The 27,979-nt window shown below is 41.2% G+C and overlaps 1 protein-coding gene across 1 annotated transcript in view; it reads right to left on the bottom strand.

The window, feature by feature from the left end:
- cadps2 (Ca++-dependent secretion activator 2) overlaps window positions 1–27,979 on the bottom strand; it is a gene marked incomplete in the record, with an annotated part of 186,010 nt that overhangs the window by 62,976 nt on the left and 95,055 nt on the right. The window contains 5 exon segments of the mRNA XM_067492860.1: window positions 4,378–4,514; window positions 18,326–18,526; window positions 19,079–19,187; window positions 20,891–20,957; window positions 27,776–27,915. Coding sequence (XP_067348961.1) covers window positions 4,378–4,514; window positions 18,326–18,526; window positions 19,079–19,187; window positions 20,891–20,957; window positions 27,776–27,915 — 654 coding nt within the window.

Here is a 27,979-nt window from a genome sequence, read left to right on the forward strand (position 1 = left end):
AGTTGGGTCAGAGTTATGTCACGAGAGACGTGAAGAGCTAAATATTAGTCTTGACACTACTGTAGGATCCAGATTCTGTCTGTTAGGAACAGTGTCTCCTCAAAGGTACATTTCCATGCAAGCTGCAAGATGCAAATACAGTTACAAAGGACTGGAAATGTGTTGACAGTTAGCGTATATCGCATGTTGCAGATATGTTAGCAAACATATCTTGGTTCTGGTCGAAATGACATTTCTCATTTTTAGGGGTGAAATTCGAGCACCACATTCACCCCGACCTCCTCCCCGTGACTCCTTTCTGTTGGTGCATTATTTAATGGCTCCCGGCAACCCGTTTAATTCAGTGTGTGTAAATGCGGTGATGCGGTGGGTATTTGAATGGCCAACAACATCACGCTCTGCGCCAGATGATGCTCCAGGAAGAGTTGAGCCAAGTCCAGCTTTTTTGCTAGACAACCTGGAGTTGTGCCATCCCTGGGGTTTTATTTCAATTAATGATGGAGCAGTGTTGGGAGTCGCATGGTCTCTGTTTACAAACCGCTGTCTTCATCTCGTGCAGTAAAGTTGACTGTATACTGTCCAAACGTGTACACAATCACCCTCAAACACCTAGTTGACAGTGCACCCTGCTGCCCTTTCATTTTCCTACACCTTCAGAGTTTGTGCCCCAAAGTGCGCTGCCATGTGTCGCTCGAGGTGTTATTGTTACCTGTTCACAAGAAGATGGACGGAGATCCGGAATATGGTGCCCACTTTCCCCCCCGTTCTAATTTCTGAGGCGTCTAAATCCACTGCTTTGTCCAGTCCCATTTGTTTTCAGTGTAATACGACAGGACGGGGCGGTGGATGGTACAAGACACGGGACTTTTCCACAGGAGACCAGGGTTTAACCCACTGATGTGAGACGTTTGATGATGATCGTTACGCAACATCATGCACGTGGTTACTATAGTAACGAAGCGTGTGTGACATTGTCACAGTTTGTTCGGTTTTGTTTTTACGTAATTTACCTTGTAACGTAACTTTACCCTGAAGTTCGTTTTCTTTAACCCTAACGCAGTTTGTGTGTGTGTATATAAAGTCGCTCCTGTAACATTCATCAATGAAACCAAAGGGAACCTGTAGCGTCACTATGATGCGCTGAGGGATGTAAACGAGCGGGAAGAGAATGTTGGACTGTCGTGATTAGGGCTGTGTATAAAAACACACATGAATACTTTACCACAAACATGTAATTATGTGTTTTCATATATTTTACACATAATGATCTAAAACTGTCTGTTATGATAAAGTTTACTGGGAGAAGGTCTGAGCATCATTTATTTTAAAATGAAATCAGCACGAGTGATGGACAGGGAGCTTTGGTTTTCTCTCACTTTAATCAAACATTTTTCTATTAACACCACATAGTTGTTTTTGGATAAACCTCGGACTCTTGGCTTTTCCACTGTTGCCACCAGTACGAATTTTATCTATTATTCGACCGTCAGTGGGAACTACTCTGATCCAGGACTCTTGGGCCCCAGCAACAAACCAAAAACTCTGCCTAATTACTGTTGTTGTTGTTGTTGGGTTCAACTCTCTGTGAATAAAATATGACCCCGTCTATGAGTCGAATCCAAGCCACTTCTCAACAGATGTCCCCCCACGTCGAGGCACGGGCCTTTTCTCACAGTGTTTGGTGAAAAGGAGGCTCAGGTTGGAACACAAAGCCCTCCAGCGTTTACAAAAGGCCGAGGAGAGAAGAGCTGGAGAGGCGGCGTGAAAGGATCGGTCTAATTGCAGAGCTGGAAGGAGTCCTGGTGTGTCAGGTAGAGAAGTGAAAGAAGCGCAGATGTTACTCTGGGGAGCATCTTCTCCTTCTGCTGCTTTTTAAAAGGCCAGAACACAATGCGACACACACACAGAATGAAGTGACTCCTCGAGATCTGTTCTACTTTGTGTTTCAGTGGAGAGCTGATGGGCTTCATTCTGTTGTGAAGGTTGGTTTTCGTCCAGACAGGAATGGACCACGACTACTTTGCCAAAACTCTTACAATTAAAACGGCTAAAAACTTCGGACTGTTCCTATTAATCATCGGTAATATTAGCAGAGAATGATGAGAAACTAGAATATGAAAGCATCTGCTTTTAGGATTCTTTCATTATATAAAAAATAGAAGTGATAATTAACTAAGTAAATATACTCAAGCACTGAACGTGAGTACAATTTTGCAGTATTTTGACTTTTTTGATATTAGGTTAGTTTTGCCCAACTACAATTCAGGGGAAAATATTGCAGCAATACTCCACTACATTAATTTTTCACATTTAGTTACTAGCTGCTTTTTGCAGATTAAAATTCTTAAGACACAACCAAATTAACTAATACATTATGATTCATTATTATGGATTATCCACCTGTCGGTACATAAATCGGTTAAAATCTGCTCCGGCGATTTTTGTTCCAGACCCAGGTACATTTGGTGCTTATTTTTAATGATTTTCTAAAACTTCCCTTGGCCACACGTCACACCTTTGTCATATTCATCTGGAACAGACGTGCACATTCATGTTGTTGACCGCATCAAATGCAATGCTTTTTAAAATACAATGTTTTCTAAGCAGAGTAGTTGCACCTCTGTACTTTAAGTTTATTTTAAAGCAGGAACTTTTGTATTTCAACTTGACTAAAGGATTTAAACAGTACTTTTAGTGGAGTTTTGTTTGTGGGAAATCGGAAAATACTTACCACTACTTACTAATACTACCACCTCTCGTGGTGTAATTTAAAAAAGGTTGCAAATAATTTCAATGTCTGTTGTATAAAATTGTTCAAACATACAAAAGCAAAAATTGAATGCAAGTCGAATTTCACTTTTCGCATAACTGAAATTTCAAACTGTTTCCTCTAAAACTTTATTCCCATAATTTTGCTGACTTAAACTAAAGTACAAAAGGTCATTTTATCTAATGCATTTAACATATTATGGTGAAAAGGCCATCAAATTATTGATTCATATCCATCTTTTGTTGTCTCAATCAAATGTTTTCAGTGCCCCATAAAAACCAATGAATCAACTGAAGTATTGCTGTTCCAATACTTTTGGACGAGACCGAAAAGCCTTTGTCACATACAGTAAAAACAAACACACACACACACAAACTTAGTTCCCTAAAGACTTGTCAGAGTCTCCAGCTCTGCTGATGGTGAATGTTTTAATCATGACTAACAAAAACCCTTTGGAACAGTCTCCAGCTTCTATTTATGTCCCTGTTTTCACTAAAATAACAGGCTGGTGTTTATAGACGCATCCACTCTGAGGAGATCGGAAAAAGGTTCTGTATGCGACAAACGTCAACTCTGTGTCAACAAAATAACAAATCTGAACCCGGAGTTTCAGAGCGACAGCAAAAACTAGTAAATAAGAACCGCGTCTACGCAGCTTCGGGGTTTTTAGTTGCTGTGCAGTTGTACACAACACAAAAACACTCACTTCAACCCCCCCCTCCAGGCTTCACCCTCCTCCTCCCTCCTTCTCCTTCTGAGTCAGCCCAGCAGTTGTCCATGATGGTCATGTTCCTATTTGGAAAGTATTGATTAGAGCGTTTATCCCCTCAATCAGTGGGAGAGTGAACCCCCCCCCCAGGCATACAGCACAGAGACACACAGAGAGAGAGATCATTCTTTTTCTCCCACGTCTTGAAGTATGGGCATCGTTTGGAGCTTTTTCCTCTGCTCTCACTTTTTTTTTTTTTTCAACTTTAAACTATATGGCTACAGCAAATACTTCAACATCAATTCTTAGACCGTTTTGCGAAATGAACAGACCATCGAGTGTCCGTTTGTGCAAGACTCGTGCATTTTAAGGAAAAGTGTCTGTACAAAACTGCTGCAAACCATTGTACTGTAAAGTTCAAGTAATGAACACACAGGCTGAACATTTTATCTCATATTACATATGAAATGTGTTTAAATATCCAATATTTGTCTGATGTATGCGATGCACAGGAAAACTGGCGTTTGGAGTTTTCTCCCCCCCTCACCGCATTCAAGATAATGTCCTAGTGACCTAGTGCATTTCAGCCCACTCCTTCGTGTTTTTCTTCCACGGCTGCAACTAAGCCTTAGAGGCCATAACAGCATCTTTGATACCACTTGTTTTGATCCATAAACAATTGAAAAGATGTTTAGTTTAATTTCACAGAGGATTCAGAAAACCACAACATGTTCACATTTGAGAAGCTGCAACAAAACTCATGTAAAAAAAATAAAAAAATCATCACCCCACTCACACAGTTTGACTCACAGCGGATCTCTGGGTAACGTCGTCGTGAATGTCAAAGTCAAACTTACAAATGGAGAGTGTCACAGCTGGTCTGTCAGTGTTAACCTACCAGGCAGGAGAAGGAGTCGTTCATGCGGTGCTTCAGAGTGAGTTTCTGTAAAACGGTGAACAGGGCAGCGTGGTCAAAACGACACGGGTCTGCAGAGATCAGTTCCTCCACCCCCTGACGCTGAGACGGGTCCAGACCTGAACGGGAAACAAATGACACTGAATGTTCATTTATTTTAGACTCTTAACATGATGCTTGTTTCAAACAGCAGCACAGATACAATCTGATTGAGACAGTAACATGCTGATCCGCCAACATGAGCTTTGCTTTAAGTCACAGTACATAAAAGGAGAGAAACAGAACATCCAGTATGAACCAAACTCTTCAGTATGTGGGGCTGTGAACATCAATGTGGTGGAATAGGATGACGCTGATATTACATTTTGAGCATTTCCACAAAATCAGTTTATCCCCATTTTTGGTACAGTTACAACCGCGATTCAGAAAAAGTTGGGACGATGTGTAAAAAGTAAATAAAAAAAATCTCTGCAAATCTCATCAACCCATATTTTATTAACAGATGTTGACGCAGACATTTTACCATTTCTTGGAAAATTAACGTTTTGAATTTGTTGGCAGCAACACATTTCAAAAAAGTTGGAACAAGTGCAACAAAAAGCTGGAAAAGTAATTGCTGCAAATAAAAAACCAAAAACAAATGGAGGAGCATCTGACAGCTAATTAGGTTTCACTGGCAACAGGTCAGTAACATGACTCCTCTGAAATGTAAAGATGGGCAGAGGTTCACCAATCTGACAAGCTGCATCTTAAAATTGTGGAACAATTTCAGAAAGAACAAGTTCTTCAACGTAAAATTGTGAAGAACTTAAAGACACCGCCATCTACAATATATAATATCATCAAAACATTCAGAGTAACAGGTGGAATCAAGGGACAAGGCCAATGGTCAAAACTAGATGTGTGTGATATTCGGGCCCTCAGGCAGCACTGCATTAAAAACAGGCCTGATTCTCTACTGGACAGAAATCTATGAACGCAGTTCGCTGTGCAGTCCACAAATGTTAGTTAAAGCTGTATCATTGAAGCAGGTCAGTTGGTAAGGCAGTCCTCCACAGACCACGGGGTCAGTGGTTCGATTGCTGGTCCCTTATTTAAAATGGTCTGAGGCAAAATGGAAAACTGTTGTGTGGTTTTTGGAAACCATGGTTGCCGTGTCCTGTGGACTAAAGAGGAGAGGGACCATCCAGCTTGTTATCAGCAGACAGGTCAAAAGCCTGCATCTCTGATGGTGTGGGGCTGCATTAGTACCTATGCTGTGGGCAGCTCACACATCTGGAAAGGCTCCATCAATGCTGAAAAGTACGTAGAGGATTTAGAGCAGCATATGCTCCCATCCAGTCAACGTCTCTCTCAGGGAAGGTCTCGCATATTTCAGCAAGACAATGCTAAACCACACACTGCATCCATCACAACAGCATGGCTTCACAGGAGAAGAGTCTGGGTGCTGAACTGGTCTGTCGGCAGTCCAGACCTTTCACCAATAGAAAACATTTGATGCATCATAAAACAAAAAATCCAACAACAAAAACCCAGAACTGTTGAGCAGCTAGAACGCTGCATCAGAAAAAGAATGGGACAAATTTCCTCTCCTAAAACTCCAGCAACTGGTCTCCTCAGTTTCTAGATGTTTGCAGACATTTGTTAAAAAAAAGGGGGATGCTACACCCTGGTAAACATCACCCTCTTCCAACTTCTTTGAGATATGTTACTGCCTTAAATTTTTTAATAAGCTTATATTTTCCATGAAATGGTAAAACATCTGATATCTTGTTTATGTTCTAATGGGAATAAAATATGGGTTGATGAGATTTGCAAATTGTTGCATTCTGTTCTAATTTATGTTTAACACAGTCAACAAAAGCCAAATCCTGAGCAGAACTGTTTCCACAGTTAAGTCAGTCATTCTCGATCACACTTCATGTTCTGTTAAAGAGTAAAAAACTATGATAGTTTCCACAATTAGTCATTTGCCAGATGCTTTTATCCAAAGTAATGTACAGTTAGGCAGGCAAACACACACAGACACACACTCAGGGTTCAGCATTTTGCTTAGGATCATTTCAAGATGTAGCCAGAAGCGACTGGGAATCGAACCACTGACCCTGCAGATTTTGGACGACTGGCTCTTGGCTTCCGAAGTGCCCAGAGGAAACCCACCCAAACACGGGGAGAACATGCAGACGCCACATAGAAAGGCAACAGCTGGCAGGTTGATTCACACTAGGGACCTTCTAACTGTTAGGCGGCAGCGCTAACCCCTCCAGGGCCGTGCTAAACTCCCTGTAGGTGTGAACGAGAGCGTGAATGGTTCTGTCTATGCACGTCTCCCTGTGTTGGCCTGAGAAAGACTGGAGACTTGTCTGTCCCAATAACAGCTGGGATAGACTCCAGCCTCCATGACCCTGAACAGCATAAGCAGTTAGAGATAATGGATGGATGATCTTTTTTGGAACGCCAAGCTAAGATCCAGTGGGACTGAAAACTGGTGATGTCCAACCACCCGGACCTGGTATTAGTGACAAACTTAAGATGCTCGAGAAACACCAGGGACTGAAAGAAGAATTGGAACAGATGTGGAAAGTGAGGCCAATTGGAACATTAGGTGCTGGGAGAGTGGCCCCAGCAGAATCCAGGAACATCTGAGATCTCTGTCCAGAAGAGTCCAGTCCTAGAAATAACTATTATACTGCAAAGGACCCTCAAGCTACCAGGCCTCTGGTAGCTTGAGGGACCAGAGCTTGAAGAAAGGAAAATGAAATTCATAATATATTTATTCATTTCTACTCATATTTGAATTGAGGACAGTGATAAGATTTTTTAAAATGTATTTAGAACCAATCTTGAAAATCTGTGATAAACTGTGTAAAATTCTATTTTTTGTTTAAGGTTGTAGCAGGTTTAATTATTTTATTTATTTATTTTTTTTAGGAATTTCAGAGAAAAAAAAAAGTTTGTTTTATACTTCTGTAGAACAGAAATCACGAATGACAGACCAGTAAAAATCACTCAAAACCTCCATAAGACAAACGTACTGCACAGGTTTCTTTGCATCATCCCATCAGCTACAGCTAAAGAGGTGAAGCATGAAGGACTTCTGACTCCTTCTGACAATCGCTCACGGCTTTCTGCGAGGTCTGCAGTGTAAAACACAAACACTCACACACACATTGGCAGTATCAGTCCACAGTGCTGTGCCTAATAGTTCCCACCTCTGTTGGCTAGAAATCCTCTGTGAAGCTGTCAGTACTCTCAGCTGACACAAAACACTCCCCAACATGGCCGACATGTGAGGAAAACACTGGAAGTGACTCACAGAAGGGAAAAAAAAAAAAACTGTGTTCATCAGGACACATGAAAACAAAGGGCAATAGTTCAGTTTCTGAAACTAGTAAATATAAATTACCTGAACTTCGTCCCAATCAAGTCCAGGTCATTATTGACCGATATAAAGTCAGATTCCATTCTTCTTTACCTAAAGTAATTTACAAATCCATTTAACACATCACAAGGTTTTTAACATTTATTTTGGCGTCATCAACATTGTTCTTGTTAGTCAAATAAAACAAATGAGCTCCTTTTCTTCTCACTGTTGCCATTTTCCAGACTTGTCATTGTGCTGTGTAGTGAGCACGTATGGAACAAATCCTCAGTTGCAGTACGAATAGAATTTGTAGCCGCAAACAGCAACTACACCTTTGGTAAGTAAACAGGCTGGTGTGTGTCAGTGTAAACGAGGGAATGAATTCCTTCTGATGGCAACGAAGGAGTATCAGCCCACTTAAAATGTAACTGGAACAAGTAGTACTGAAGTATTTTTACACAGAGGTACTGATGATAACAAGGCTTTGGGGTCAGCATAAGAAGCCTGAAGAGAAAAAACCGGGAAGGAGAAAAGGAGCAGAAGAGGAGCAGGGCGTCGCAGCCTGAGCAAACCTGGGTTCATTTCCAGTCCTTTCAGGCCTTCCTGTTAATGGCCCCGGCAAATGAAAAGCCTAACACTCTCCACTCCGCCTTTATTGTGGGAGTTCATTTGGAGATGGGAAGTTTCTGAGCGTGACACATGGCCCCACAAAAGAACGTGGAACGCCGGCCGTCCTTTCCGTGCCTGCGATGCCCGCGGCCTCGTGCCTGAGACGAGCATTAGTGATGGCTTTTTATTAACGCTGCCATTTTGTTTTTGTGCGGATGCAGAGAAGCCCACAAGGACTCTCAGACATTTCACGACCCCACCCCCTCTTCTCCTTTGTCGCTTTTGTTCAAAAGAGGAAAAAAAAAAAATGAAAAAGACAGCAAAAGTGAAATGTTCACAATCAACTTCCTTTTCTTCTGACTCTTCCACTTTTCTGCCTCTGGCTGCCCTTTGGCTCTAGTGGCCCGTTTTCCCTCTGTCCAATTCCGATGTAGGTCATTTTACATTCGTTACCCCCGAAACAGAGGATTGTCCTTAATGTAATTTGGAGAAAAGACGTGGAGTGAAGTAGGCGGCTCTAAAGAAAACGAGACAAAGAGATATAGATTAGTGCTGATACTAACAGGAAGAGGCAGGAGGGGGAGTATTGATTGGGGGGCAGGCAGTGAGGAGTGATGTTGATTCGTGTCAAGTCCAACTTTCAGCTATTATCTCCTCCGCGTGTGTGTGTTAAAGAAGGGTGGGTGTGTGTGTGTGTGTGTGTGTGTGTGTGTGTGTGTGAATGAGTGTGTGAAAGAAAACATGGATGGATGTCCGGCACACATTGTGCGTTTGGTCCTCACTCGTCTGCACGTTTCTTCACTTTGTATTTGTTGATCAGTTTCTCGTCAGTTGACTGACGCAGATGCTTCAGGTTCCTGATATGCAGCTAAACTCACAGAAACTCTCTATATTTGTGACAGATTAAAGGGATTCGCTGGCTCTCTGGGTCATCGGTGTGTCCTCGCAAACAGCGGAACAGTGAACACTGCTTTGTCAACGCCACCACAGAGCCAACGTGAAGTCATTGGGTTTGAATACAGTGAACGCAGGAGTAAAAGATCTGCATACACTTGTAAATACATTTGATAATTTGTTTTAAATATCGTATCATTGTGGGTTGTAATGTGTGCTTTTTTTTTTCCATTGATTTTTTTTTTTTTTTACAAAATGTGCAAAAAAAAGCAAAGGGGTGTAAATTCTTTCTGTCTTGATAATAAAGTAGCATCACCTTGAGTAAATATTGTCACGTTAACCAGCTTTTAAGATCTTAATGATGATGGCAGGTGTGTGTTTTTAACTTTCTGCTGCATCTTAAGAGCAAGGAACAAAAAAAGATGTCGCTAATGCTAAGAAAATGTACAGTATTCTTCTCAACTGCATGTGTGTTTAGATTTATTGCTATGATATTTACAAAGCTTGCGAGCGTTAGGGTGAAGGGGTGGGGGTGTTTTTCTGTGCTCGGTCTCCCTACATCCATCTCGTCCGTGCTCCGTTGCCATCATCACAGCAACAGTCACATCCATGTGACATCCTGCTTTGAGGTGGTGGCGGTCGCTGGTGGCAGGCTATTGATGCAGACGGGGGAGGAGAAGGATGAAAAGTGTTTCAGTTTCAGGTGCAATGGGCTAAGAGACGTGACTTGATCTGCCTGTCAGAGCGTGTCGGCGGCGGTGACGATGTCAGGGCGAACAGAGATGAGGATGAGGACGGACAAGTCCATCAGCCTCTGTCTGGATGAGCAGGGCTTCTCCGTGTGTCAGGGTGCAGACAGACAAACTCAACTCTGGGAAAGTTTGAGAGGAGCACACAGACACACTCGCTCAGCTGTTCTGCTGCGTTCGAGGGCACCGGTGAAAGCCCGGAAGGTTAAGACAGAGCGACAGTTTGGATGTGTCTCCTCAGCGTCGGCCTCGTCATGAAACTGACCACCTGCTTCTTCAAGAACACAACTGACAGGTATAAACATCCACGGTAAACACTTCAGGAGCGAGCGCTGACCCTCAACAGGCCTGTGTGTTGCTACAGAGGACAGAAGTTGCAGTTTGATTGTGGTGACACAAACACAACAGGCAGGAGTGCGACAAGAAGTGAGCGCCGGAGCTTCTTCGCCAAAAACAAGCCACACAAAATAATTAAACAACGTGAGCAAAAACGATACAAACATAACTAAACATCTACCAAATGTATTTTCAACAACTTCCTGTTTTTATATCAATATTATTAGTCAAAATGTCGCTGAAACAAACGTCTGAGGTTTACAGCCGTTTTAACATAATTAAGACGGCTCTGCTGTGCTAAAGTCTTAAGATCTAGTTACTAACAGTAGAACTCATGTTTCTCAAGATTATTTTAACACATTTAATATTTGTGACTGACATCAGTAACAACTAGAACGTTACCTGGAGTTCTTTGTTTTCCAAAGTTATTTTACCTTCATATTCCTGTGTAGACGCTACCGTCCATGACCCACGATCTCCCACTAAATCTGTGCTTTGTTCGTTTTGCTCTTTGTTCTTTTCAGCAAAAGTTGGTCCGTTTATTAAACACCGGTCGCAGCCAGTTTTGTTAGAAGAACTCACAGGATTTATTTAACTGCAATTGACTCATGAGGATTTTACTCCAGCAACTCGTACTAGAAGCAAAACAGTTCAGTATTTGTGGTGGTACATGGTATCGCTAAGTACTGAAATGTGAATACTAATACTCAGTCTGGTTTAAAAAAAAGAAAAGCTATTGGAACAAGAGACAGTGGAGGCAACTACATGATGTGGACACAATACAACACAACATAAGATTGCAGCATCTTAATAAGCACGGACTTTGTTTTTATGGCTGATCATGAGCTGCTGCTGACATTGTGTGGCAACACATAGATGACATTTGCCTATAGCTACGAGTACAGCAGGTTCTAGCACACGACTGCAAATCAGTCCACTCTTCTCTGCTACAGAAATGATCACTGATTGGTTAAAAGGCTTCTAAATGTTACACACTCAAACCAATACAACTTTCAAACATTTCTCTTAGTTCATTGCAAAGAATAATTAAAATGAATAAAACCGGGAAACATTTGACCAATAGATCTGGAGCAGCTGGCCTGGGCACAAGCCTGGATGGAAATAAAAAAAAAAAAGGCTTCTCTTTGTAAATACAAATGCGCTTCCATGTGGACATCAGCTGGTAAATGAGAGGAAGAGCAGAAGGAGCCTGAGTGACAACAATAACCACGGGAGCCTCTGACACGACCGTGTGTAAACTGCTCCGTTATTTACGCCTGTTGACATCAATGTGACGCTGCTGCTTTGTGTCCTGAGATACTTCTGAAGATGCGAAGCCGTCTCTGCCGTCATCGAACAGGAAGAAGAGCCGTTATTTCCACGGAGTTAACAAACGGGAGTATAATTGTACAGTATCAATGTGAGAGAACACATTTTTGTTTGTGTGTGCGGCCTGTCGTACACATGCAGTCATTAGTGTTATTTAACCTCTGTGTTTCATTTACAACACCGGCAGAGCAAGCAGGAAGCAGAGATGAGGGGTCACTGACTCCCTCACGGTGATGGCGAGAATGACTTTCTCTCAAGTTTAGCGCACACACACACACACACAGACACACACACACACACACGGAGCGGCACTTCACACCCAGTTAAGAGCTATTTCAGGGACACCTTCTATTTCCCCCTGCAAACAGCATGTCAGCACCTCTCACCATTAACACCTCAATCTGTTCCATTAAACGCTAACGAGCAGCGGCGAGGACGGGCCGCCGCGCCACCGAATTACACAAATGCTCCCGTAATCAGCTCTCAGCGTGAAGCTCTTCATGTCACAATGCTCGCCCGGGAGGAGGCGGTTTGGGAAGCACAGATAATGAATGAAACGATTTGTGGACGGTTTGATGGAGAAGCACAGAAAGACAACAAGTTGTGCGTGTGTGGAAGTGAAAAGAAAGGAAATAAAAGACGCTTGGAAGAGAAAGGACAAATGAAAAAACATGGGGAAAAGAAAAAAACTGGTATTTTTGATCAGGCAGTGGTACTAATTACTCCTTATTCAGTGTTTAACAAAAGGTTGTGTTGATGACAGAACAGATGTTAACAATATATGTTTTAAAGTATCTGGAGAAAAACAAAATCGATTTCCATACTTTTTTCCCCCCTTATCAATAAAATACAGACTCCCTTTCCAGAAAAGCTGGGATGCTGTGTAAAATTTTAATAAGTAGTAAATGCAACAACTTATTTTTTAATCAAAAACAACATATCCAAGCTATTTTTTAAGTTATGCTGATTTATAAATTGTGGGTAATACATTTACAAATAGTTGGGATAGTTCAATAAGACTGAATAAGTTTCATAGATCTGACAACACGTTTTTTCACAGGTCAGTATCATGATTGGTCCTAGCAAACCTTTCAGTCTTTCAGAGGTGAAGATGGGATGAGGTTCATCACTGAAAAATGTGTGTTCAAAGAATTTGAAGAATCTATGGTTTCTAATATCACAACATTCAGATCCAGACAATGCATTTGGCCTTTTCCCTTCAGCGTTTTTGCATGTTGATTTTGCATGTGTTCTTACGCATGATGCCCTTCCTGCCGCAACCCTCAGTTTTTATGGCCGTCTCCTGCACCCAATGCTCGACCACTGAGCAAACAGTTTAAACTATCTGACTTGTTATGCAACAACTCAACATTTATGTTACATGACAACGTATTGTCATTACGTTCACAGGAAATGAAATTACGGGAAAACGTAATCACGTTTGCAGTTTAGTTGTATACAAACGTAATTTTTAGGAGACAGTGTTGCAGCAGTATGATGATTCTAGTGAACATCCGTCTGCATTAAAACACTCTTATATTCATTTATGGTTTCTATTGGAACAATTGGAAAAAACATGTAAAAAGGGGGAAATCGCAACCAAGTTAAACAAAGCAATATTTACACAAACTAGTCAAATTGATGCAGCTGTGGAATGAAATAAGTAACGTTGTTGGCCTACATGCACATTTTTAGTGTTTGTCCCCATTTTATTTTATGACGGGTTCTGATCTTGAGATGGATTTAGATTATGATTTTTAATAATGAGGGCAACCTGAGGACTATTGTTGGAGGATGTAAGGATGGATGGACACTACTTTAGTTCTGTCACCTTGGCTTGTCAAAATGTTACATATTTTCATATATTTTATTAATTAAAAGCAATAGTTTTTACATGTGTGTTTTAAAAAAATAAAACAAAAATGTAGTGTGCACCAAGCTGGACTCCAACATGCAGGAGCTGTGGAGTCGGTTTGAGGTCAATTTAAAATTGTAAAACAGTTCAAACAGTGCTGTGTGAGTGTTTCGTTGTGAAGCATGTGAAATTTCAGCAGAGGTACAGTACGCTGCTGTAACCTGTCCCTTCCCAAGACAAGTCCCATCGTTTGTCTTATCACATACCATCAAAAGTGAAACCCTAATGTAAGTCTCAGGTCGGCAGCTCAAACAACCATTAGGTTACAATTTCTACTTGATGTCAGCGATTGAATACATCCCACAGAGAACAATTCACAATACATCAAATACACTGGAGATATTTCCCAGCCCTGAAAACATATGCTGCATCCAAATGACCCGTTTTTCAGGGGAAGTCACATTTCAGCAACAAAATGTCAAACCACATTCTTGCACGTGTTACAAAAACTTGGCTCAGTAGGATCAAACAACAATGAGAAAACTTTTGCTTTGAAAGTTAAAGCATTTGGTTATCTCACTTTTTTTATGTGTTTGGTCGTTAATCTATCAATCACTAAAATTCAACCTGATCTGACAGTGCCTGAACACTCACACCCGTTGGTATGAAGTGCTTTGAGTAACTGGTTCTGACACACCTGAAGGCCAGCGTGCCACCTATTCGGTTATACATTATTCTTAATGTAACAGTACAATTCGTACATCCTGACTTGTAAATAATTGTTTCTAGCTTTTGCTGAGACTTAACATCTGATAACACACATTCATCTGTACATCATGCCCACAGTACTCCCATCTGTGTATTATTTGTCCATAGTACTTCCACCTGTACATTATGTCCTGTACATACAGCAGACATGATATAAATCTATTAATCCATCTAAAAACTACATTGGGTTTTATTTTCGTTACAACTTCCATCCTAATCGTCCTTTTCCTCCACTGAGCTCTCATCCTCATCCTCCATTTCATTTTGTTCTTCCTCATCATCTTCTGAGAGCTCCAGATCCGACCTTCCACCAACAATCCTTAACAAGAGTTTCTGTCAATCCTCTTTCACCGAAACTACCAGGCATTTCATATGAAACATAGATTTAGTACGTCCCCATGTCCACCACGGAGGACAATGGGAAAAAGTTCAGTATTATAGCTTAAACACTTAAAAGCACATAAATCTGATGTAAATAAAAGGAGTTAAAAGTTGCTTTTGGTGGGTCGGTGTGTGAGTGTGTGTGAATGAGTGAATGAGAAGAAACATTGTAAAACACTTTGGATGTATAAGCGGCCATTTACAAAAAAGATCAACGGCTCTCTGCTCGTCCCTTCAGGGGTCACCACAGCAGAACGTGTTTCACACATTGATTTGGCACATGAAGTTTTTACGTCACGTGCCCCTCCTGGTTCGACAGGCACCAAGGTGGCCCTTGGTGGTTCAGCGGGGCCACACCGGGTGGTCCTGGATTCAAGCCTGCGGCCTTCTGCATCCCAACTCAATGCTCTACCACTGAACCACAAGGCCCCTTAAGTGGCCATTGTCTGAAGCAGAATGGATCAGATGAATCCAAATTTGAAATAGTTTTTGGAAACCATGGACGCTGTATCCTGCAGACTAAAGAGGAGAGGCACCATCCAGCTCACACATCTGGAAAGGCTCCATCAATGCTGAAAAGTACATACAGGTTTTAGAGCAACATATGCTCCCATCCAGACAACGTCTCTTTCAGGGCAGGCCTCCGATATTTCAGCGAGACAATGCGAAACCACACACTGCATCCATCACAACAGCACGGCTTCACAGGAGAAGAGTCCGGGTGCTGAAATTGCCTGCTAGTTCCAGACCTTTGGCCAATAGAAAACATTTGGTTCATCATACAGCAAGAAATCCAGCAGCAAAGGCCCAGGACTGTGGATGTTCTTCTGGTCCTTTCGGCTTGTTCCGCGAGTTCAGGTCCGCATGTTGATTTGGTCCACAGTTTTTACACCGGATGCCCTTCGTAATGCAAACCTCCCCAATTTCTATCGGGCTCGGAGCGGCACCGCTTAGGTGGGGAAGGCCTGTTTAGGGATTCCGTGTGTTGCGTGTGTTGACATGTGGTTGGTAGGCGGAAACTCCAAATGAGCCACTGCCACACGTGATCCCGCATCAGAAAAGAATGGGACAACAATCCTCTGCTAAAACTCCAGCAACTGGTCTCCTCACTTTCCAGACGTTTACAGACAGATGTGCGTCTGAGTCAGAACTCAGAGGCCCAGTGCAGGCTAATGAGAAACACCGATTATGAACAGACGTGTTTTCCCAGCACAGACAGCAACAATGTAAGAAAGGTCCAAACGATTTAAATAAAGAAAGAGGTGTAAAATGGAAACGTAAGGCAATAAAAGACAAATAGGAAATAAATAAAGAAGTGACGGGGGAACTTGAAAGAAGGTAGAGAAACCAACAATGATGAAAAGGAGAGACAACGGAGCAAATGGGGAAATATGAGCGGACGAAGGAGAAAAAAGGAAAACATTTGTTACAAAGACACGAGGGCAAGAACTACAGATGCATGGTGTGTTTTGTATTACAGAAGTCAGTTTCCCTCATTTTGTGCCTCTTCTCTTCATCCCTTTCTTTCATTTCTAATCATCCATTCTTCCCTGGCGTGTTGACTCTCTCGCAGCAGTACAACATGAACACGGTTAACCAGTTTCGATCTGCCTCCTACTGCGTGTGTGTGTGGACCTGCAGCTAATAAACACTCTGAAAACAAACCCGAACGCCCCCTAACCTCAGTCTCTGATCCTGATAAAGGACAGTTCCACTGTTTGCAACCCAGGCGTTACTGCAACTGTAAAAGCAACAAGGAAAGAGAGAGAAAGCAGAAAGGAGAACGAAAAAACAAAAACCGAATGCGGGAAGGAGAACAGAGGAAGCTAAAGAGGAAAAGGGAGGAAATAAGTTCATCTTCTTACTTTAGGCACTTTAACAAGTAAAGCTCCACAACATAAAGACTCTATAATAGCACCAACAAATAAGCTCAATGTCCACTAATTTCCAGACATTTTCAGAGTAAGTTTCAAAAAGAAAGAAATTCTCTGAGATGGAATTCAGGCTGTCACTTCACTCATAAACCCACACATACAGTAACAATGTGAGGAATGTACTGTAAAATATGCCACTTCTGAAGAGCTTTGGCCAAGAATTCTGTCCAGCACATCCTCTGGAACTGGTTATATGTTGAAACTACAGTTATCAAATACCTTCTCAATAAAGTTTATAATACACAAAAACATGAATCTTTGCTCTGTTCTAACAATTTGTATTCATAAACCCTCATGTTTCGGTCCCAGTCTGGGCGACATCTGACAGTGGACCAAGAAACTGAAAAGTCTGGTTACATTAACTAGACAAAAAATGCACATGAACTTATCACGATCATTAAGCAGAGTCATTTTTAACAAACGGCAGCATCTGTGGAAGCACAAACACAATTTAAAAAAAAAATAAAGTAGTAGTAGCCAAATAACAGCTGAGACAAACTATGGAAATGCAGCAGCGATATAAAATATAATAAATCAGTGTTGTTGATTCTGATACAACAATAATGTTACTTGCAGATCATCTTCTCTGTTGCTGACAGTATAATTTTAAAGATTAATCTAAACCTTCCTCTTTTTGTATTTCCTGAAAAAAACAAAAAACAAACAAACAAAAAAAAAACCTTTCCTGCATTTCTGTTATTGAACTTTTAGGTTCAATCTAACACCAGTGGTTGTGATTCCAGTCCAAATATGAGCAAACAGTTTTCGAATCCGAGCACATGGCCCCTGTGTATTAAAGAAATATTAGCTGTAACCCAGGAGCCTGAAGACGATGTAAATAACAACAATGCAGTTTTAACACTGGTTTGTACGGTGCGGCCTGGTCAAGCTGCCACTTTGAAAGGTTCTGTCATTTGTCCCTTTTTTATTCAGTAGAATTTGAATGTAATCCAGTAAATGTGAGCACAATCCACCAATCTGAGTTCAGGAGACAGACACACTGTCAGATGGTAAAAAAGGCTGCTGTTGGTAATTTACCAAGGTGATGTAAAGAAGATGGTCACCATCAAGCATTTTTAAAATCAAGCTATTGGCTTCGTTATGATCATAACCTCATACTTACTCCTCAAAATCAATGTCAAACTGCAGCCTTCAAAGGCTGCATTTAAAGACCAACTGCATGACACCATCACGACAACACTATCCCAAATGTTTATGCCGCTCAACTGCCCGTATCCAACAGGGAACCGCTGGTGATTGTCCCATTCGGTTCAGTTATCACGGCGTGTGCGGTCAACAGAGGCAACACCGACCATGTTTTCCACAGGAGGCAGGCCCCAAATTGAGACACAGATGTAGTAGTGTTGTATGCTAAGCGGTTACCAAGGTAGTTACCACGGTAGCGTGGAAGATGGAATGGGTCATGTGGTTATCATGGACTCGTTAGCATTTAAAGCAATGGGCACCAAGATCAGGCTTAGAATGGCGATGTAGTGGATGATGCTTGTTTTTTTTTTTACACAAGTAAGAAGTGTTTTTAGGACTTCAGGGATCTGATTTGACCTCTTGAACAGGGTTATAATATTTGACCTTTAAAAGAAAATGCTCTTCTAAACCGAAAAAACCTCTGCATCGCTATAACTTTTTCTCAAGGACATAAGCTTCCAGGCTGTGACAGTCACTTTTAAAACCGCTGAGAATCTGAACCTACTGATTTGAGACGCTGGTTTCTGGTTTCCTCCTCTGCAATTGGTGGTTTTGTTCTGCGGCGGTGGCACCGGTTTGTAGGACTGTCCCGTGGCTCGGTACATTGCCTGGACCCAGAGCACCCGATCCTGCTCATCATCACAGGCAAACATGACCAGGTCGCCCTCCTTCACCGCGTTAAAAAACACCCGACCACCCTGCAGACCTGAGAAGGACAGCGGGAAAAAAATCCCCGTGCAAGCAGATTTTATCAAGATTAGCAAAAATTCTGTTGAACAGTTGCTCAGGTGTGATACAAGTTATATTATTCTTTTCAGGCAGTTTTCATTTACAGTTTCTGATGTGAATGGTCTTCTGAGCTTCTGAAGTGTCAGAAAATAGGGCTTCAAACAAATCTGACACCACTTGTCCTTCATTTGGTCCACATTCCTCCACTAATCAATCTAAAGACTTATAAATGACTTACACAATAAGTGCTTCCAGTTTCTTGCAATCTCATACATTTTTTAATTAAACTTTGAATAAAAACCCACTGAGGATGCCGTGAGCCGTCTAAAGCACTCACCATCCTCACATCTAGTTTGCAGGGTGACAAAATGTTCTATTGGACAACACCTCATTTAAAATATACCTGAATTTTCATCTTGTAGTAGCACAAATTGCAAAACATACATTAGTGAAATACTGCGTCCTAAACAGTGTCTTGGTTACTGGCAGGTTGCAGGAGATAAATAGAATATTGTTACAGTAGCCCCACCTGGCTGAGGGTCACAGTAGTCCACCGTGTAGCCCTCCAGCTGCATCAGCTCATGAGGCTCTGCCTTCTTTTCTCTGTAGCTGCACATGGCGAACGTGTACTGACTCACCTGCGCGACACAGAGACAAAGTGATGAGCTGCAGCTCACGGAGGACAAGCATTAGGAGTTTGTACTAGGAGATGAGAACGTGATCATCTGCGATTGTGTTCACCTGGTGAAGGTTTGTCCCAGATTCACCCATTTTTTAGTTCTGCAGCTTTGACAAACACAACCCCACTGCTGCTCTAACGCTACAATCACCACCCCCCTACATCCACCTCCAGACACGCTGTATATCCTCAGGGTATTTAAAAAGTAGGTGAGCAGACTCTTCCACAGGCTCCTGTCTGAAAGTCTGTGCTGACCAAGTGGTCCCAATCTTCACCTAGATCACTGGAGCTGTGTAGACGGCAAACAGGTCAGTAGATGATGCATCTAACATGGGATTACAACCTGGACCCCCTTGACTGCACTAAGACTTCATTTCAGAAATCCTGTCCTCCAACATCCCCCAGCTGCTCCATCTGTCCGGTGGATCACCCCCATCATACCCCTGTGTCAAGTCCCTGATCACCATCCACCCTCTCCCAAGACCTGAGCCGGGAGCTTAACATCGACGCTATCTTCAGAGAGGCTCAGGGTTATACTTCCTATGGCAGGTGAGGATGTACGTCCTGCCACAGAAGGTGCGGATCCAGTTCTACCCTGCCGTCACCAAGTCGGTGCTGTAATCCTGCTGTAATTCAGTCGGCCTGAAGCAAAGACTTGCTTAGTAACTCTGCTTCTTAAAATAAAAAGGTGTTCAGACCTTCAGCTCAGTATGCCTGCAAAATTAACATGTTGACTTGGGACCTGATGTGAAAACGAGAACACTGCCCACCAACAAACGAACGAGCCGGAAGCTCCACTTTCTTTTATCGCGCCAACCTTTTTACAGTGATTGTTCTGATCAGTCAGCAGTTTATGAACAGTGTTCGCTTTGAAACATTTTAACAATAATTTCCCTCCAAATTACATGAATTATGTCACAGACACACGTCTGACAGTTTGTGGACAAATTAACACTTGATAGCCGACTATGTGATCCGGGACAGTTTGTCTCCTGCCTCTGTATATATTTCCCTTTTTTATTTTTAATGAAATAAATAAATCTATGTTTTCCTAAGCCAACATCTCACCTCTTAGTAAAGCTTTTGTGTGGTTCTTTTCATAAAGTTGTATCTTGTGAGACATGAAAATTACACTGAGCATTTTCACACAGTCAGGAAAGAAGTGATGAGTTTAGAAACGTTAACAAATTCTTATCAGTGCAATATAAATAATACACCTACAGATTTCTTTGAATGGCTTTTGAACACGCAGAGAGGTAAAACCGTTTCATTTCACAAAGACAAAATTTTTGCCCTTGGCCTCAAACCTCCTGAGTGATCGCTAAGTGCTCGAAACCTAAATAAGATCTGAAGAGAACAGCGTAAAAACTTAATTAACAGATCTTCAGCGGGACCTTTGTGCCCAGATGAGATGTAAAAACCCTTCGAGCAGAGCGGCAGATGTGAGAGGACTTTCTGTAACTCACCGCTATCATCTGCCTCAAAATCGCGGCTTCAGTATGACGACATGTTTTCAGCAAAGGCTAAAAGTCTGATCTAATGCAAATTTAAACAAAACACAAATGAGCAATTTTCACTTTAACACTGATGCTGCATCTGTCAGAAACTGGCAACCTGTGTCTTCATGTCGATCGTCTGATCACAGTCTCACCAGTTTCTCACCTGAATGAGAACGAAGTATCTCTTTTTCCAGCGTTTCCAGAGTCTCTGTCCCACAGCGTACAGGTACCTGCAACACACACACACAAAGCATCAAATGAACTTAAAGCTACAATATGCAATAAGCTGTAGCATGAGACTCGAAGCGTGTCAGCATGGGACTTGCAGGGTTTGACCTTCTCTGACTGGTTGGAAGGTTGAGGCTTTGCACCAATGCCATTCTATGAGTTTGTGCCAAAGGAGACGTCGACAGCACCTCTCCACATTGAGTTATGGAGTATATTTCTAATAATATATATAATAAAAAACTAACTTTAATAGAGAAAAACTGTTCTCTAAAAACTTCTCTCTAAACTTAAGTGTTTTTCTTGCCTAAACTCAAACACACAGAACTTTGGAGAAGAACTTGGGTCTGTGGTGTAATTACTTTCTTGCAACACACTTTTCCTTAGAAAGAAAATGTTCAGTGCTTAATTAAGTCATTTTTGCACATTTTATACAAAATATTTCATCACATTATCTAGAAAAATGCAACTGTGTTTGCACTTTAGATTCAGGAAAACACTCAATTATTTCATCTTCTTAATTGCTTGGACATAATTCCTTCCATTTTTGTATCATCAGCCTATCACAACGGTTATTTTGGATTCTATTCACAATGTTATTGCTGCCTTTGGGTTTTCATTAATATTATTCAAATTTTGTATTTGCAGAGCTACACAGAGACACATGCTTGCTGATTTTGAAAAGGAACATAATTTTGGGAGATTGCATGGTGATGTATAAAACAAAATATATTTAATATGTAAACATCACTGTTGTTCCATGAGATAAACATTCATTTCAGACTTTCAGAAATAAATAAAATTAAGTAGTAATTGTTTAAGATTATTCTTTTTTTATTCTTATTTTTCAAATCAACCCAGTTCATGGAAATGTTGTTCCCAAGCTCATGAAAATACACTGAACTGGAGATGAGAATATGGACAATACAATTTTAAAGTGCTCAGACAAATGTGAAGGTCACCATCTTTAGTTTCACAAACTTTGCGAACAAACTCTGCACAAGATCATGTGATATGACTAAAAGATCCAGAACACGTACCACTGTACATAGACCTTGAGGTGAGCTTGTTGTCGAATGTGAAATAAATATAAATATATTTTGTGTCAGTAGAAAGGTTGATATTTTCATGCCTCCAATTATCCTGCTAAATTATCCTTCTTTCAGAGCTGTGACAGTCAATTAATGTGTTAGTTTACAGAAATGTTTCTTTTGATCATTTAAAAAGCAAAAACACTAAAAACACCTGATGTTCTCTGGTTTCAGCTTCTCCATTATGAGGAGATCAACATATTTGTGTTTGGGACCATTTGAAACCGGGACGGACATTTGCCAACATGTGTTACTTGATTATTTGGTTCAAAGCTAAAAAAACAAGGAGGAAAACAATGAGCTTTGTTCCAGTCGTAAAAGTAATGAAGATGTCTCCTTGTTAACTTGAGGTCACAAATTAGAACAACAGAAGAGCAAAGAACATATCAGATCTGAAGGTGTGTTTCACTCCTGACACTTTCTACACTCAGTAGATTGTGTGCGTTTGGCTGAAGATGAGGTCAGCTGTCAGCCTTTCACCAGGAGAGATTCTTCGCAGATAAAACCCTTGATATGAAGATTGATTTTAAGTCGCCTTCCATCACGCCACATTATGTCACTATTCTCTCAGCTGTGACCGAAATGTCCTGCTCTAATAATGTGCAACTAAAAAAAAGGGAGAAATGCAGTAATGAGTGCCGAGCTGAGAGAGTCTGTGACACAGACAGCAGCTCATTCAGGAAGTCTCGAAGAAATTGGAAGAATGACCAGCGTGGCCTCTCAATCAATGGCTGCTCCCGAGCCTCCTGAAGCGTGGGATACAGGCAAGTGCAAGTGAGGAAAATCAATCGATGGCGAGACCTCTTTCTTCAGCCCTGCTGCCCGCGCTTAAAGAAAAGGCCTCCAGTCAAGGCTGTGGCGCGGCTGGACGGAGAATCTGGGCCATTCTGCACGACGCCGGGTTAACATGTGGCACCGCTCGCCAGCCACTTGTGAAAATTAGGTTTCAAACAACCATTCAAGCCGCGTGATGCCACGGCCCGGACGAATGGGCCGGAGCCGCAACAGAGTTCACTGCAGGCATTTAACAGTCCTCACTGTGAAAAAACTGGTCACTTAGCTGCATATTCAGGCTCTGATGGTTGTGCAGAAACACAGGCTGATTTTGCTTAAAAAGTCATTTCACCATTTTTTTTAAGAGGCAGAACAAGGAGGAACCACATACGGCTGCAGCAGAGTCAAGAAAATTGACTTTTGTTGATTGAGAAAAAACTAGTTTTGGATAAAATGAAAAAAATTACCTTTTTCCAAAAAAAGGTCTTAAATACATTTCCGCCACTGAGCAGTAGTTCTTCCCGCTGAGACAGGAAATTTCTGACCAGCAGAATTTTCCTTTGTTTATAGTAGAATCGTGGATTTTTGTCTTTTTTTTTGTCGATGGCACCTGATTTGAGTGTGTGTGTGTTGACTCCAGCACACATGAGAAGTTGATGTTTGGCAACATAAATTTTGAATTTCAAAAAAGGAAATTGTCAAAAGAACTAATATGACAAAATTAGCTTTTTTTTTTAAAACTTACTTTAAGGTAAAATACCTTTAAAATGAGCATGAAAACGTTGCATCATGTTCTTTGCTTTTATTTATATAATACGAGACATTTTTTTGTAGTAGTTTTCTTGGTTAAACTCCACCTTCCTTGGAACCTATAGAAATTCACTCAGTAATTCTATAATATATAATCCAAACATCATGCATTTCATGATCATGAACAAGTGACACAGAGGTGAAATGCTCCTACAAACAGAAGCTGTTATGTGTGATTAAAATACATTTCTTTGGTCTTTAAGTCTAAAAAAATCCAAATGTGTTTGAGTCTCATCTGTTTGCACTTTTTCTCCTTCTGAGCCTTTTTCACTCTGAAAGTAAAATGTGCTCCTGCCTCCGTCGGCCTCTTAACGGGTTCACATCTTTAACCTGCTCGTGTCCCCTTAATGTTTTTCATTTTCTGTTTGTGCTCTTTTTTCTTTTCTTTTTTTTTTTTCCAGCTCAAATTCCTGCGTCCGTTGGCCTCTTTTTGGATTTTGTTGCTGCGACTCTCGAGGAGTCTTTTTGGGTCACGTTAAAATATGCTGATTTATTTTTTATTTTTTAATCGTAAGTGCAGCCTACAGGCCCCTGGTTGCCTTCGGTTAGTCCCTGGATCAAAGCTTCTCAGTGAAAACAGCATCAAATACCCAGGAGGGAGGGAAATGAAAACACAGGGTGACACCTTGTTGCAGGTGAGTGTTGTTCAGAAATGACAAATTAAACACATAAAGAAGAAGAAGTGGATCTGGAGAGTCTCACACTGACCCACTGTGGAGGTTTTGAAAACTGCATCTGATCCTGCTCCGTTCTGCTCCTCAGCCTCTCTCCTTATTCAAAGCTACCAGATAAGTCATTTTTGGGTTTATACCATCTCTGTGTGGCGGATACAGAAACACATCTGAGATGTGTTCAGGGGGAAAATGAGGGAAAAACTACCAAAAGACAACAACACATAAAATTGTTGGACAGGCTGCTACGTTTGAGGTTCAGTATCTTTCTCACTGAATGTATCTGAGAGAAGAAAGCTACATCTTTTTTTTTGTTTTGTTTTTTGTTTTTGTCCTGTTTATCCCGTGAGTTCAGTGTCGCCACAGCGGATCATTGTCTGCATGTTGATTTGGAACAGTTTTTACGGCAGATGCCCTTCCTGACGCAACCCTCCCCAATTTCTACCAGGCTTGGATTGACACTGCACAGCTGGAGAGGGGAATGAGGAGAAGCTACATCATTAGATAACATTAACACAGTGAGATGTATTTACATCCAGAAGATGATTTAGATGTTTCGCTGACATTAATCCTGGAACTTAATACTTTTGATTGCAACATTAAAGATATTTGAATGACAGTAAAAACAGTATTGATGATATGCACTGTTCAGTTGGCCACTATTGGAATCTATGTTTGGCAAATGCTGCCCTACACACACTAATTACATTATGCATTAAATATTTATTCCAACATTCGTTGCATATCCACCACCATCGTGTTCAACACTTTTGTTCTCATTCAGATCTTCAATGAGCTCAATGCCCGTAAGATTCATGGGGAGAAGAATGTGAGGGTGTCTTCAGAAATCCCATCTTTTTCTCCATCGTCCTGGGAACTTTACTCACACAGGTCTCCTGTGGATCATCAATGTGCAGTTTGATGGGAAACCAGTGAGTTGTGTGGGTCTGTCCATTAGCTGTGGCCTGGAGAAAACAGTTTGTGCACATCCCTCATCAGAAGTGTGGCGGTGGCAGCAGGTTTTTAGAGGCTTTGTTAGACGTCCTTCTCCTCAACAATTTCCAACTTCTCTTGTGGGATTCCCAGGCCAAGTGAGACGGGGTCTCCTACCAGCTGGGCTTGGAAAACCCTCCAATGGGGGGCTCCCAGGAGGCATTTTTATAAGATGACCAAGACTATAACAACACAACTCAAACATCACTGCTCATATTGAGAAACCTAGTTTTGTCACAGATTAGGTGATTTAAGTTGCTCTACAGCAGTGAGAAATAATTACAGTAGTAGCTGCAGTATGTCACTTTTTTCAAATATTTGTTAAGTCCATTCTAAAACTTCGAGAGAGATTCTGTTGATAACTCCTGTGTAGTTTCACTCATAGGCAGCAGAGCAGAGAGGCTCGTCCTTCTAACCAGTCAGAGAATTTTATATTTATCCTGAGTGATTAGCAAGTTTTACAACTTCTAATTTAATGTAAATTGATAAAATGCTGTGCAAGGTGAGTTGGGGCAGAGTAGGTAGTAGCAGAGCAGAGCAGAGCAGAGCAGGGAGAGTGAGGGCTGGTTTCTCTTGTTAGCGACAGTTAAACTGTGAAGTGAGTGATGCTTTATGCATCTCATTCACCACATTTCAGAAAGAAATACTTGACATACTTTGACATCTACATGTATCCGACAGCTTTAGGTGCCTTTCAGGGTAATTTCTTTCCTTATCTCACTCACTTTGTTTTTTGCATGGTAGAAGCAAAGTGCTTCTACCATGCAAAAAACAGGCTTCATATGCCACTAAAAACAACTTTAATATAATATTATCACTGTGCTAATGTTACAGATATACGTCATAATACTTAAGTACTTTTCCTTTAGTGGAGTTTTTGAAAGCAGGACTCTTACTTTTAAAGTTTCGAGTGCCTCTTCCAGGACAGTTACTTCTCAGTAAACATCCAGACATTAGGACTTGTTCTAAGCTTGTTAATGAGGTTCTGCTGCCATCATCTGGCTACAATAAGATACTGTCGCTAATTCAAATTGAATTCAGATAATCCGAGAAACAACGGTTCAATTCTTCTTAACATCCTGATGTAACTGAGCTCATCAGAAATGCTTTTAGGGTAAATGCACATTCTTAGCTCAGTTGATAAGGCGGCCGTCCGTGGACCACAGGGTCAGCCGTTTGATTCCCGGCCCCTCTTTTGTGTGTGTGTGTGTGTGTGTGTGTGTGTGTGTGTGTGTGTGTGTGTGTGTGAGAAGCAACATTGTCAAAGTGCTATATAAACAGCCATTTACCATTTAAATGTTAGCAACTGCTGAACTTAGAATCCTTAATTTCTCTTAGCAGGTTCAAAGAATTATGCTGTGAAGTTTTCCATCATTCATGTGACTATTTTTACTGACTTTTTGTTTGTCTGAATATTTTGTTGCTTGCTGTATAGTTCATAACAATTCAAACACTTCCCTCATTAAGAAAACGTACTGCAGTCAAATGCTTGTGATGAAACTGTACTTTTACTCCTATAGACTTTTTTCCACTCCTGCTCAGCAGTCAGCAGCGAGGCAAACGAGCTCAGAGAAAGTTAATTAAAGCCCTTTTCTCAAATTTATGCTAAAGTCTAAAGTAAAATCTACAAATCTTTAAAACTCTAAAAAACGTTTATTAAACAGTCAAAAATGATGAACTTCATAATGACAAAATAACTAACAGCACCACAAACTACAGCCACCTCATAAAATTCAGCCTTTAAACCATTTAAATGAACTGAACTGCATTGATGGAAAACTTCCTGACAACTGTTTCCTGTTATTTAGCCAATTCCTGTTAATATAAAGGTGATGGATAAAATACCTGTCAGTATAACACAGTGCAATTCAAGCTGAATAAAAAAAAAAAAACTGACCATTATCGCCTTCATGATTTTATGCTATTTTGTTGCTATTTTTATTCATTTTCTATCTCTCTTTTTGTTTCTAGTGGGCTGCTGCACCAGTCATTTCCTGGAAGGAATCAAAGTATTATTCTTTTATTGTATTCTATAAAGCAGGACTGATTACACTGCATTTGTTTCAGCTCGGTGTTTATAATGTGCAGTTTCAGACGGGTCGTTTTGTGCAGTATGTAAATCTGCTCAGTGACAATGAAGGTTGTTGTAGTTGTTCTAAATTATTGCTGTGACCACAGCACAGACTGATTCTGCTTCCTTTATTTCACCAGCAGGTGGAGCTGCCAGCCTGCACAGAAAAAATCCCTGACCCGCACACACACACACTTTAAAGTATATTGAATATCATTAGCAAAGCTTTAAATTAAACATTGTGAGTTTTATTTTCTTTCACAAACTTACTAATTATTACGAAAGCTAATTCTAAGCTCTAATTCTCACACCAATGGATACTGACACACTGAGCGTCAGCTCTTTTTGCCTCATGTCTGCTTCTTCACTGTCAAGCGTCGAATTAAAAACCTGAGCGACAGCAGCCGACTCACCCACTGTGCTTCATGTTGGGGGGTTTGTCCATGCGGACAGAGAGCTTGATCCTCAGCTCAGTGTCCTGACTGTTCTTGGGGACGACCATCCGGTGGAACTCTGGCTGCTTCGGCCCGTTTGTGGTTGGGTTCAGGACCACCTGGTAGAGGGGGCCAGAGACAACCAGCGATAATCATTTGGTGGTTTTGATGTAAACAAACCTT

This window comes from Channa argus, chromosome 23 (genome assembly GCF_033026475.1).
Source record: "Channa argus isolate prfri chromosome 23, Channa argus male v1.0, whole genome shotgun sequence".
In the NCBI taxonomy this organism is placed as follows: Eukaryota; Metazoa; Chordata; class Actinopteri; order Anabantiformes; family Channidae; genus Channa; species Channa argus.